A 13,862-nucleotide genomic window follows, 5' to 3' on the forward strand; every position below is an offset into this window, starting at 1 on the left:
GGATTTTGTTACCTATCTCACTTGCATCCTAAAAAACTTTGTATCATAATATCAGAAAATGTTGCTAATCTGCTGTTATAGAGAGTCACGGTTGCTATTTTAGGCTTCATATCAAATTCAGATAGGGATTTTCCCTCTTAAAAAAAGTATATAGCTCAAATGTTGGGACTCTTTCCTAGATTGAACATGATTCTCTTCATCAATAATCCAGCAGGATATCAAACCCTAATTAGCACGATGAGGATATTTATCTGACACAGCTACGCTGCTTGTACAGAGAGAGTTGAACTGATCTGTCTGCACCCCCTACAACCCCTCTTTGCCCAGGCATCCTGCAGTCAGACAGCAGCACTATCACCACGCTCTGACAAGCTGGGAAATCCACACTAAAGCTGGATTATATTTGACTGTTTGTTTTATAACAGCAACATATTAATGGCCAAAAAGCCTTAAATTATCCGTTATTACATGTCTTAACTCTCTCACATAATTTAAAGTCCCTTTGTTTGTCTGTATGAGGGAGGAAATCTCTCTGTGTCTTTCTCCCTCTCTTCCTCCCACTGTTCTTCACCCCCCCTCCATTATCTAGTTGCTGATGAGGCAGAGCCAAATGTTTATGACAGATGAGATGGGAGAGGGAAGTGATGTCACCCAAGTCCTATCTGTATCTGTAGTGTAGCTGGTCCTGCCTTGGTATCTACAAGGCTGCAGAACACTGAACAGCCGGAGGGGCCTGTGGGTGGTGATGGGTGCTGGAGGGAACGGTACCCAAGGTCTCCCATAGGAGCTATAATCAGAAAGAGCTGTAAAAATTACTCAGCCCTCAGAGAATATCACCTGTCTCCCCTCAGCTCCTCAGACCAGCAGCGCTCTGCTCAGGGTCTAGGCTGCACACTGTGCTGTGACACAAGGGTTACAAGATGTAAATTATCAGACTCAAGGGTGAAGCTGTTTTTCTTTTTAGCAGGAAGAGGGGTGGAGGCGATATTTGTCTGTGATTTACAGTTTTCTGCAGCTCTGAGACTAATCTTGGCTTGTTTTTTTCTTTTAAACAAATTTATGCCGACAGGATTTTTTTAAGAGCTTCCACGTCAGACCTTTACCTCTGCAAACCTTTCATCCTCTGCAATTCTTCATCCACTCATCTGTCTATCCATCCACCTTCCTCAGGGAGAGGTGTTTGGGTTTGGTAGCGATATATGTCAGGCACTGTAGTACAAAGGTATTTTCACATCTCCACTGGGATTACTTGCAGGCCTGATGTTATTACTGCTCCTGTGATGCGTTATTTTTTGCTGTTGGGTAGGATGACCTCCTAGTTCAAGTGGAAATGGCTGCCATGATTCTGGATGCCAGCTATCTGAGTGTATACATACTAAACTGCAAAGGGCCCATCTCATTATCCATGCCACTGTCTTGTGATCAAATATCGTAAAGGATCGAAAATATATAATTAACGTCAAAGTTTGTCAAAAATGTTTGTTAAAGTGAGTGTTAGCAGTCACTGGATGGACAGGTAATATTTCTATAGTCCGCTTGCCACAGACAGAGGATGTATGAGAGAAGGTATTGTTAGTAACATCGTTAGTACCATCCAGCTGCTTTTCACCACCTCCGCCTGTCCAGCCTCTCAGCCAAGCAAAGAGAAACAGGGAATAGAAAGTGGAAAGAGAGAGAAAGACACACACACACACACACACACACACACACACACACACACACACACACACACACACACACACACACACACACACAGAGAGAGATATGCTGCATTTATTCTGCCTGCTCTAGGTGCTGCCTGTGTTAAAGCCCCTGGTGAACCCAGTGTGTCAGTCTGCCGGTACATGGCCGGCGCGTCTCGCAAGCAGCCAACAGCAAAGGAATAAATCATGATCTTACAACAATGCGTCAGTTGACTTATTGCTGTTTCGTGACCGGAGGTGAATGGTACCACTGTTTTAAAAGGCCGGTTGGCGGTGGCGCAGGGGCGGGAGCCAGCCGAGCGTGCAGCCTTGTCATAGGGCCGTATAATAGGGCTGCATCGGCCCTTCCTCTAACTAGTCAGTTGGGAGGACCCCCACCACCACCATCGCCCCACCACCCTCCGCGTCTTTCATCTGCCGAGGGCCCCCCAGCTCTCAAGCCCAGCCTCTGCCCTGCCTATCGCCCAAACTCATACAGCCCCGGCCCCAGCACTGGCTGACAGCAGCCCTCTCATCAGCCTGTCAGGCCTATGCTAACAAGGAACTATCCATCCACCATGCCCTAGAGTGCCAGCTGTCTCTCTGTTTCCTGCCTTTTCCTCTGTTCTTCTTCTTCTCCTTCCCTGACTTTCTCCCTGTCTCTCTACTTTCTCTCTATCTTAGTTATTCCTCCTCGCTGACATATTATTTTTCTGTCCATCTGTCTTTCACTCACCCTGCCATACACCTCTCTTTCTCTCTGACTTTGCCTCCTTCTTTCTGGGTGTCTTAATGCATCTCTCTGTTGTTGGGCATCTGCAGAACATCGGGACATCCTTCCCCTCAATAGACTTATCTCAGCACCATGCCATGTGTTTGACTTGTGCCGTGGTGAATGTGTGTTTGTGCACATGTGCACATTGTGGGTGTTTGTGTCTCACCTGCATGCATCTGTTTGTGTGTCTCGTGCACTCACAGGTGTTTGTACCTTATGTCTTGTGTCTTTCTGCAAGAGAGTCAGTGACTGTGTGTGCATGCGTGGGAGGCTCTGGCGTTAGCTGTTACCCCGTGTCGTCCGATGTGCCCTCTCTCTCTCTCCCCGTGCCACCTACTTGTTTGTGGCACACCTGCGTTGTGCTGGGCCTGACACCGGCGTTTGTCAACAGAGGGAGAAGCACAGCGCGGGTAATTGGTGACTTACTCTGTGCAGGGGAGGGGAGAGGGAAATGCTAGCATGGTGATTTACCAACAGGAGGAACGAGGGAGAAGTAGCAATGGACAGGAGGACAGAAGGATGAGAGGAGGAAAACAGAATAAGAAATGAAGAACTGGGATGGAAATGAGACTGGGAGAAGAGAAGAGAGGATTGAATTTGGAGAGTGCGCTGGGACAGAGTTGGAAGGAAAGGCTAGTGGAGGGGAAATGAGTGTTTGAGGCTGGTGTGAAGAGGTCAAGAGCGACTCTGTTGATACCATTCCTCCTGTCAAATTGAATTACTTTGCCTGCAGCAGCCAGCTATTTGTCTCACACCGTGCTCTCGCTGTAATTTAACATGTGCAGTAGGTTCCCTCATCTAAGTATGTAAGCAGAGGAAGTGAGTTCTTTCAGTCCAGTCAAATCTTCATTACACTTCAGTTTTATATGAAAAACATGCAAAAGCGGAGTATGATGGCCCCCACAGTAGTAGTTTCTCCTTTTTCGGTCTGCATTTCACTTCAACATGTCCAGTTGCTCAGGTAAAGACGAACGGTGTGGGTGGAAACACAATGCTTACTGACAGTTTGCACAGCTCAGAGTTTTAGTATTGAGGAGATCTGATGTTTCTGGAGGGTACAGCTCTTTAAGGAAACATCACTGTTGATGGGTTGTGTAGTTGTTCAGGAAGGTAGAGGGACAAACTCATTGTAATATGTTGATGTATGAGTATAGAGAGCAATTTGAAGGCGTGTGAGCTGTCAGAAGATTTGATAAAGTAATTAAGATTTGTTTTTAGTCACCTGGGTGAATGTATGTTACATGATTCAGCTACAGAAAAACAAAACATATCCGTATTACACACTATAAACTACTTCTAAGCGGATTCAAAGTGCAAATGTGACACAGTTCAGCCAGCATGCATACAGCACTTGATTTTGAGTACTATTGATGGACGTTATTGTCCCACAATGCATTGCACAAAGGAAATGGGGCAACTACTCACAGCTGGAAAGTATTAAAGCAAATTGTAGATGGTGGTAAAACAGCTTTGTGAACACAGCAGAAGATGAAAAATAACTATTAAATCCATGAAAAACATTTTAATGTCTATTTGTGAAGTTTAATTGGTAGTGACATTCCAAAGTCGCAGTTTGATTGACATCAGTGGCACACACATTGTTTCATTTCACGTTAGCGTTTAAAAAAATCAACATAGTGATGTTATACTGACTGCAATCCAATATTTAGTATATAGTTTATAGTATGTACTGTAATATGGGATAGAACACAACAATTGACCTACACTCAGACCCTGTAATTGACAGAGCTGACGTGTGACCTCTTAGTTTAACTTTGTTGCTACCTGCTTCAAAGGTGCACTGCAAACTTGATCCCCCCACTTCTCTCTTCTCCTACTTTTACCTGCTTGTCTGTCTCTTTTTGTCTGTCATTTTTTGTCCTCCTTCCTTTAGTCTTGTTGAATGGATCGTGGAAGACCAGTGTTAGTGTGGACACTTTCTGTCTCGGCTACAGCGCACTAAAAACGCTCTCAGGGCAGAACCAAAGACCTTGACTGCTTTTTGAAGCAGGCTGTCGCTGTATAATCGGTTAGCTTCTCTCAGAGGAAAGGGGAACACACACACATGCACACACACACACACACACAGTGTAAGAGGCAGGCAGCCCCTCATTACCGGGCAGAGCCCTGGTCCCTAAGGACTGGACCCAGCACCTAATCCTGTATTTGTTCTTGGGGACTGTATCTGTGATTCTCCATTGAATGGAATATTAAGCACCCAGGTCTTTTGTGGAGCGTGTAAGCCATTTGGCTCCACTCATCTATTATTTATCAGCCTGGCAAATATTTTATCAGCCTTAGCCTCTCATGACCCACTCTCATGTGAAGCCCCCCCTCCCTTAAATGAAGAAAAAAAAGGGGGTACGATTTTTCTTTTTTCCAATTTATCTTCCTTTTACTTTTTGCCTCATTCGTTCTAAAACCTGAACAAGGACACAGGGATTTGTATTAAGCTGAATTAGAGAAGCAAATATGTGAACTATTCCTCTGGAGTTCCCTCCAAGTTGCCTTATCTCAGGCACATTGCCACCTCCGTTGCTTTGGAGATAGCAAATAAAAGAAAACAGAAATCTAGATTTGCTTTATAAATCATTATCTTAGTTTCAGTAACCCCTTCTCCTCCCCTCTCGGCCAACTCCCCCAAGCCAGCCACCCAGCCTGAGAAGAGGAGAAGCAGAGAGGAGAGAGAGAGACTCCTGTTTTCCCTTTCAACCTGAGAGTAAATCATGCCAGTTGGGGGGCTCACCTTGAGGCCTGGTGGAGATAATTGGAGTTGGTTAGCGAGGTGTTCTGTGCCATTACCTCCTGGTACCAGCGAATGGCTGGGGCTTGTCTCGCACTCCCAGAGGAGGAATACACTAGCCTGTTGGCGCTCCGCTAAGTGTGTGCGTGCGTGCGCGTGTGGCACATGTACGTATGTGTATGTATATCCACGGCCAGATCGTTGACCTCTCTTCATCACAATTTAATGGCCCCTTACCGTCCTCGCTTTGGAAAAAGGCAGGAGGGTGTGATGGTTTTGATAGTAGCTCTTCCACCAAGTGCCTCACTTTCAGACATTAATATTCATAGCATTGATTTATTTTCAGAATTAGCAAAAAAACAAACTGTTTGCCGGGGAATTAATCCTGACAGGAGCGTGGCATTGTTGTGTTTTATTTGAAGACGGCAGGCAGCGCAAATATGCATATGCAGATACACAGAGCAAGACACCAATTAAATGTTGATTAAGTCCTAACTATTGTGGGACTGGGTGTATGAGAGATTGCACGGAGACAATAAAAAAAAGATCATTGCTTTTTTTTTCTCCAGCCGATATGAAAAATGAATGCAGTTAAAACAAACATGCAGGGAGGGAGGCACACGGACACACACAAACACACACACTTTTTTTGTTGTAAGCTTTTCAGATGTCCGGGCTTGATGTTGGGGTGGATTCAGAGGGTGGGGCACTCTTTCTCTCCCTCTGGCAGTGGTGGTTTTCAGCCGCCAAGCTTCGCCCGCTTTTGGCCGGTCAATTGTGACACTGTGTGTGTCAGTGAGCAGGGGGTCTCCTGGTAGTTGTGCGTGTGTGTGTGATAGCGTGTGTCCGCTTCACACATTGACTGTGAAGCTGCAGCAGTATAACAGCGGCTGCTGCTCCGGGGTCCCGGCGGTATTGGCCTAGCCCGCAGTCTCTCTTGGCTAACTCATGTTTCATTCTTTGGCAATTTGCCCTAATGAAGTCCCGCAGGAGCCCCTCAGACCTCTGTTCTCTTTCCATATTTAATCATGTTATTTTAATCTGGGGGATGAGCTAACGCCTCTTTCTCCTGCCGTGTCTGTGTGTCTCAGAGTGTGTGTGTGTGTGTGTGTGTGTGTGTGTGTGTGTGTGTGTGTGTGTGTTGCAGGTCATTACTATAGCTGGGTTTTCATGAGACGAGATGTCAAGAGGGGGATGCTGGTTTTAAGACAATGGGAGACAATGAGTTTAATTTTATGTGTAATGCTGGTTTGACAATGTGGAGAGCTCCTTTGAAAGGGAATGCCATCTTCATGTGATTGCCTCTCATTATTTGGTAAAAAATGAGGTTATTTTCTCTTTAATTTCATAGTCATAGGAGTTGGGTTAATTCTGATTTTTATGGTTACTGTCAGCACTGTTTTGGGTTCCTTTTGTTGTTTTTGTGCAGGTCACAGCACAATTCTCTCTTTGACATTGAATTGAAAAGCAGTTAATTATGAACGCTGGGCTTGTATTTGCTCTCATTTTTGTGTTCAGATCAGATTAAAATCTGTGCTTTGAATGATTTGTTTTATGTTTCGCTGCCATGTGCAATTGTGGCAGTATTATTGCAGTGATGACCCACCACAAATGAATCAGTATGAAGGAAACATTGGTCTCATGTTTCTTTGAGTGTAAAGCATATGTTGCCGTTCTTCATCTCAGTCTTTTCACCTCCTCATCAATCTGCCTCTCCTCTGCTGTGTTTCTGTCATGAGTTTAAGACAAGGCTTATATCAGCAGGTTGATCTCCAGCGTTCAGTCTCTTCCTCCAACAATAGCTTGCAGGTCTTGTGTTCATCACAACAGACATGTCGGTGTACCACATTCTTACTGTGGGCTTTTGTTTGTGAGTGAGATTAAAGGCTAACTCAATGAAATCAAACATATTGTACATTGACGTATCACCACAGCAGCAGCAACCTTGATCAGACCTCTAGATTTTTTTTTAAAAACAGAATGTTGTTTGGAAAAAAATAGAGCTGTGGTTCTCCAGACTTCTTCTATAGAGTTTAGCAGTTTAGAAACTTAGTTGAATGAGTTGCAGAAATGTATAAGAATGAAAAAATGAAGAGCAGTATATTTAGCTCAAAGTTACTTTTCTTTTTACTTGTTGCAGTTTTTTCTTTTGGAAATTCTTGAGAGTGAAGTCACGCAAACCTACAGTAAAAAAAATGAAACTACCAGTAAACATGCACCATAGAAGTGTCTTTCCTTTTCTTAGTTTTGCCTTGAAAAGTTGTGTTGAGTTTGTCCTCCCGCTCTCCCTCCCTCTCTCTCTGTAGTTAACTGCATGTGTCCACGGTGCGGCTGCTCTGCTCTTTCCTATGTACTGGCAGCACATCTTCATCCCTGTGCTGCCCCCGCATCTTCTGGACTACTGCTGGTAAGGCTGACCACCTCTGAAACTCACACACACATACACAAACACCATCAGGATCATCATAATAAATGTTTACACCCGCACCTTTTCTCTCCTGCCACTTTCTCCCCCTCTTTCCCTCACATGCACACTCACATACACACGCAAACACATGCCATGTGTGCCGGCCGAACACCGTGCTCTGCCGCTAAAACGTCAATGTAAAAGTGCAGACACACATGTTCACACATTCTCCCACACGTTCTCCGAGTCGTTCTCATGATTCTTCTCGCGGTGCGCTTTCTCCTGTGTGGCCCCCTCGACATAATGAACGACCTGAATCACCTTGCTCCATATTTCATGCCAGTGCTAGCACCACGCTCTCATCATCTCAGCCCTCTCAGGGGTTCATTACCAGCCATCTAACTCAGGTCCAACCAATCTAAATGGACTTGATTGAAACTGAATGGAAAGCAGAGGTAACAGCTTGTCTACACATCTACATGGGTTCACATCAAATGTACATATAAAAAATAAATAAATAAATAAAGCAGAGTGGGAAAGTCATCTTATGTAAAAGGAGCTGTTTTTCGTCGAATCAGTGCCGATAGCGCGTACATTACAGCGCTTTACTATGAGGGACACATCAGCTTCAAAAAGCTGTTCATCACTGACAGTAAAATGTGATTTCCAACACTCTGTGAAGACTCATCATTATCTTATTAAATCACAGGGGTGTCCTTCATGCACTGATTTGATAACGAAATTATATTAGATGCTCTGCGTGTGTGTATGTGTGCATGTATTTGTGTAGATGTTGATGAAAGTCAGCGCTGGATATTCATGAAATGAAGAAGACAGTGGCTAAAGTTCAGAGCTACAGGCCTCCTGTTTGTTATTCTGTTGCTTTAAGTTGATTACAAGCCTGTGGCCTCTGAATCATTCTGGCCAGGAACACACTGACCCAAAGCTCTCTGATTATTGCCTCCTCCGTAAACCTCATCATAAAAATGGTTTGTATTTTTTTTATTTTTATTATTGACTGTTTTTGTTGATTTTATCCATCTTAGTGGATGGTAAAAACGTGCTCTATGATTCAGCCTTTCCTTACCACTAATTTTGAATATGAACATAAATTTTAAACACATAAAACAAGAATGACATGGTAATGACCATGCAACGAATATGTTTTTTAGGGTAAAAAGAAAACATTTCACACTTCTTCCCTTAAGTTTTTCAAGTCTAGACTGAATCTGCTACCTTTTTAGAGGAAAAATTCTATTGTCTTGAAAAATAAGTTGTTAGCGTAAATAGTGTTTTTATTGTCATAATAGTGCTAGTAGTAAGAGTTGTGGCATTGGTATTCTCAGTATTTTTCTGTGATGTCTTTTCAGTTTAATTCATGCTAACAGATAGCAGGAGTGTCACAATTTGGGACAAAAACACATTTTTAATCACATTTTAACTTTTTAAGCAACAAAATCTGAAACACTTGGAGTCAACATGAAAGGAAAAGTTGTTCAAAAAACAGTCCAGAAGCACCAGATCAATGCGCTGTTCCATACACAAGTTAATCTAATGACGAGACATGGTGGTTCATGGGAAAATAGTTTTTAAGTCAGATTTTTAAGTCTGTGCTGTTCATGTAATGTGATTAAATTAAAGAGCAACATATGGATGATAATCAGTGTTGTTGCCTACATTACAGTTGTGATATCTCATGCGAAGTTAGTTGCATTACGGTACAGTTGATAAAATAAATTTAACGTATAAAATAGTCTTTGCTTTTATTATGAGGGGCATTGAATACGTGGTTATTGTTTTTTTAATCTAAGTATTTTTTTAAAAACATAATTTGAATACATGCTAAAATAACCACAAATGCCATCACAAAGTATATATCGTAGTCAAATCATATTTTCAGATTGCTGACAGCATACAAATCCTCATACTAAAGAGGGGGTTATTTATGTTAGTTTATATTTCAATAAATAACTAAAGATTAATCAACATAGTTATTGGCTCAAACCCTCAACAAAAAGCTTATAACTTTTTCAGATGGGAGTGTAAAATGTGCTGTGTTAACGTAGCCTCCTTAAATATTTACTTACTGCATGTACCCATCTGATATTGATATTGCTTACAGCTTTGTTTTCCTCTTTCCATCCGCAGTGCCCCCATGCCATACTTTGTGGGAGTTCATCTTAGTCTGCTGGAGGTACGTTAGTCAGTCTGTGGGTATGCCTGTGCATAGAACTGTGAATGTAAATAAGTGTACATCATTATAGTGCATGTGCATAATTATATATGTTCCTGCAAATTGATGTATATGTGTAAAAACTCTGTAGTGTATATGATAAGTGAAATGTTAATGTTTCCTAATTTACATTGCATAGATATCATGAATTTCAATTGATTCTCTTAAAAGAAAAACTCAAGTAACATTTAGGGAGAATGCTGTAAATTTATATATTCAAAGTTTTCCTCTCTGTCAGTGGTCTAATGCTGCACCTTGTTTGGTGAATTGCTTCTTAATTTTGGCATAAAATATTTGAAATTTCACTAAGGCGATGTTTGGCACCTCCAACACACTGAATCAAAAAAATTGACAGAATGTTTTTTCCTCTTTATTTCCCTGTCTTGCTTGTGTGCATTCTTAACCAGAAGTACAAAAGACAGAGAGAGAAAGGCAGAAAAAGCATCTGCGAACAAAGAGCTTTTCTACTTCATTGTTAAACCTTGTGTGTTGGTTGGGGGGCAAGCCATCACCAGCACTGCTGTTGTGTGTGAATGCATGTTGCAAGCACGCGCACATTTGCACTTGTGTGTAAGTGTTAGTATGTAACTGTTTGTCTGTGTGTGCATGTAATTGTGCAAATGCATATGTTGTAATGCGTGTGTGTGTGTGTGTGTGTGTGTGTGTGTGTGTGTGTGTGTGTGTGTGTGTGTGTGTGTGTGTGTGTGTGTGATATTTGTCTGACAGTTGCGGCAGTGGCAGTATTTATCACACTCTGCATCCATGACAGACCCCCTTTCCGCCACTACATAATTAGTCCAGATCAGCATGTGAGCCTCCACTGCACAGGCTGTCACAAAAGTGACAAACTAGAAATTCACACACTATGCTGCCCCCCCCACACCTGCCTGCATCCTGCGCCACACTGAAATAATAGTTGAATTTGTCGCCATCAGAATGCGCACAACACAGCATCACTGTGTTGTTGTTGATGCATGAGGTTTTTTGGTGCTGTGGAAAATGTTTGCGCAATCCAAATGTTTCCTCTCAGTGCCATTCTTCATTTTGGGAGCGCATTTGTGTTACAGTAAAGATGTCCTAAGATTTTTTTTCGACACGCCATATTTCATCGTTAATCGTAAAGGAGTGTGATGACAGTGTGGTTTTAAATGTGACCGCTGAGCGTTCTCCTTCCCGCAGCTTCAGGACAGAAACAACTTTGTCTGGGAAACACACCCGGGCCACACTTGGAATTTCAATCTAATTTCATGATTTGATGATTATCTAAACTATTTTCTCACACACTTTGTTATTTATTTAAAACATTCATGATTCTATTTTTTGTCCAGTTGTGGACATAATTCATTTCTATGAGATGGCCAAAACAAATATGTTAACTTTTAAAAATAATGCTTTAATTGCATTATGTAAAAGTAGAAAAAATATATATTATTAATTTTGAATATTACAAGAATTTATAAATGCAAAATTTGATGTGTAGTAATATTGACAGGAGGAGATTTGAGAGAGATGATAATAAGAGTTGTCTTTAATTAAAATAATTTGATAACACTGGACATTTTCTCCTTTAGAGAGTACGCAGTCGATCACTGGAGGACGTGGTCATTCTAAATGTGGACACCAACGGCCTGGAGAGTCCCTTTGATGACCTGCACAACTTGCCCAGTGACGTGGTGAGACACACACACACACACACACACACACACACACACACACACACACACACACACACACACACACACACACACACACACACACACACACACACACACACACACACACACACACCTTCCAGAGCTACTCAACCTTTATTGTCTCATTACACCAGACACACAGAAGGATTGTTTTTCCTCTTTTCACATTCAGGCTCACTTGCATAAACCCATTCTCTTGTCCTCCAATGTACTTTCATATTCAGATACTCTCACTCACGCCCGCATGCACACATGCAGAAAAACCTACACAGACAAACACACACCTGCAAAAACTTGTCAAAGTATAGCTCTGTCCCCTCCCCACATCATTAATGACTGCAGTACTGGCTCCTCAGATTGTGGCTGTCTAAAGTAAACTCCCGTCGCGTCGTATGACGCTTGAAGGCAAACAGCATTCCCCGACCATCAGAGGCTTGTGGGAAAATGTGCAACTCCCTTCCCTTCATCTTCATCCATTCTAATCATTATTTCACAAAGTCTTGCATTTCTGCCTGCCCACTGGCACGTTTCTGAGAACGAGAGATAGGAGGAGGGAACAAGGCAGAGAAGAGAAAAGAAAAGGCAGAGATGGGTGATTTTCTAGGGGGAGAGAGTGGGAAGAAGGGGGCCAATTACCAGTGTGGGCAGTGAAGCCACCTGCCAGTGCATCGTCTCTTTAATTAATGGAGCACTGACGCCGGTCAGTGCTACAGGAAGCATCACCACGGCGTCAGGGTCACTCGCACATTTACACACATTCACACACACACTCTTACATACACACATACAGACATAAAAAACAACGCACGTGCTTGTCTTCCATAGTCTTTGTGGAAATAGGAATCTGTTTGTCAAGTTGTTTCTCTGGGCGTATGTATTAAAGCTCCCCTGTGAGGCTCTGAGGCCCCGCTGAGGCTGCGGATGTAGTGTTACCCACACTGCTATATTCTCAGGTTCCACCGCCTACCGGACGCTTGCCCTACCAGCAATATATAACTCAATATGCTGCCCAAACGACTGCAGACCTTGTCAAACTCCCACTCTAGTTTGCACTGCTCAGCCTACTGCGACTGTTCGTGTGCATTAATGCCTCCTCACAACCTGCAATCGTTCGATCTTTCCTACATTTTATACATTTTCCTGCCCACTTTTTTTGAGCCAGTTTGCCTGCATGCCTTACTGGCTGGCTGCTCGAGTTTCATGACACCTGTCTGCCTTCCTGTCTCTCTCTCTCTCTCTTTCTCACAGTATTTACCGCCAGCCCGGACATTTCTTGCACCCACTGTTTGCTTCTTTGCCTGTGTGCCTGTCTGGCTACAGTACCTTCTTTTTACTTCCTGCCTGCTTGCTTTTCTGCACCCAGGGACTCGAGCCCTAAATTAAATTGCAAACTGAGTTTGTCATAAAAAGGAGTCAGGGCTTTTGAAAAGCGACAGAAGCAGAGAGAAAAGCCTTTGTCTTTGCCGTGTGATAAATTAAGTGGCAGGCTCAGAGCCTTTTCGCTTTGATCCCCCACTCACCATTTTTCCTTACTAATGACAGAACATAGCCCGCATATCATGTCAAATTACACCACCTGAAACGGAAGCCTCACTGGCATTAATATATTTATCGCAACAAATTGTTGTTGTTGTTTTTATTCCAATTCACGTTTTTTTCTCCTGTCTCCTCTCATCTTTTCACCGGGGCTAGTAGATTAATAAGGAAGCGAGCAGGTACTAATTGAGAGGAATTCCAGGTCTCTTGTTAGTTTGCTTGTTAGTGATGAGGACATGCCACATGGCATTTGATGTTTGTGTTTACACACAAGGAGATGTTTGAGGCATTGTGCAGTTTGTCAAACGGAGGCCTGAAATTTTGATTAATGCTGAGTGATTCTATGCCTGGGCTGAGCTGCCGCGCGTTGTTTCTGAGCTATTAAAACACTCTTCATTTCTCCGTAATTCTCACTGTAACACTGGCTACTTAACACTCCGGCTTTATTCAGCGTGAAACCGAAGCCCTGAGACCTATGAAGTAATGATTATTCTCACTTTAAAAGCCCAGCATCACTTTGTATGAATATAAAAAACATGATTTGGATTAAAAAAGGTGAAGGCCACAGGCAGTTTTTGTGTGTCTTTTAAGTCTAACTAAGAGTGAAAACAAAGCACTCTGATGTTGATTTAAGCAAACCTTTAGAGATCCATCTAATTATGGCAACGCAGGCTGTGAGCACATGTGGACTTTATTACGTGGCTCCGCTGACCAGTGGCCGTGCTTTTAGCAGGTTCAGAGTTCACAGTTGTCCTGAATTAGCCGCCCTCTTTCAGACAGGACCCCTACACC

At 42.9% G+C, this 13,862-nt stretch overlaps 1 protein-coding gene across 2 annotated transcripts in view; it reads left to right on the forward strand.

Annotated features, from left to right (window-relative positions):
- dennd1b (DENN/MADD domain containing 1B) overlaps positions 1-13,862 on the forward strand; it is a 119,875-nt gene that overhangs the window by 63,504 nt on the left and 42,509 nt on the right. For both annotated transcript variants that reach the window (XM_042515126.2, XM_042515132.2), the window contains 3 exons: positions 7,507-7,607; positions 9,756-9,801; positions 11,412-11,513. In XM_042515126.2, coding sequence (XP_042371060.2) covers positions 7,507-7,607; positions 9,756-9,801; positions 11,412-11,513 — 249 coding nt within the window. The remainder of the gene's footprint in view (positions 1-7,506; positions 7,608-9,755; positions 9,802-11,411; positions 11,514-13,862) is intronic.

The sequence above is a fragment of the Plectropomus leopardus genome, chromosome 5 (genome assembly GCF_026936395.1).
Source record: "Plectropomus leopardus strain MGB_pleo_1.0 chromosome 5, ASM2693639v1, whole genome shotgun sequence".
NCBI classification, from domain to species: Eukaryota; Metazoa; Chordata; class Actinopteri; order Perciformes; family Serranidae; genus Plectropomus; species Plectropomus leopardus.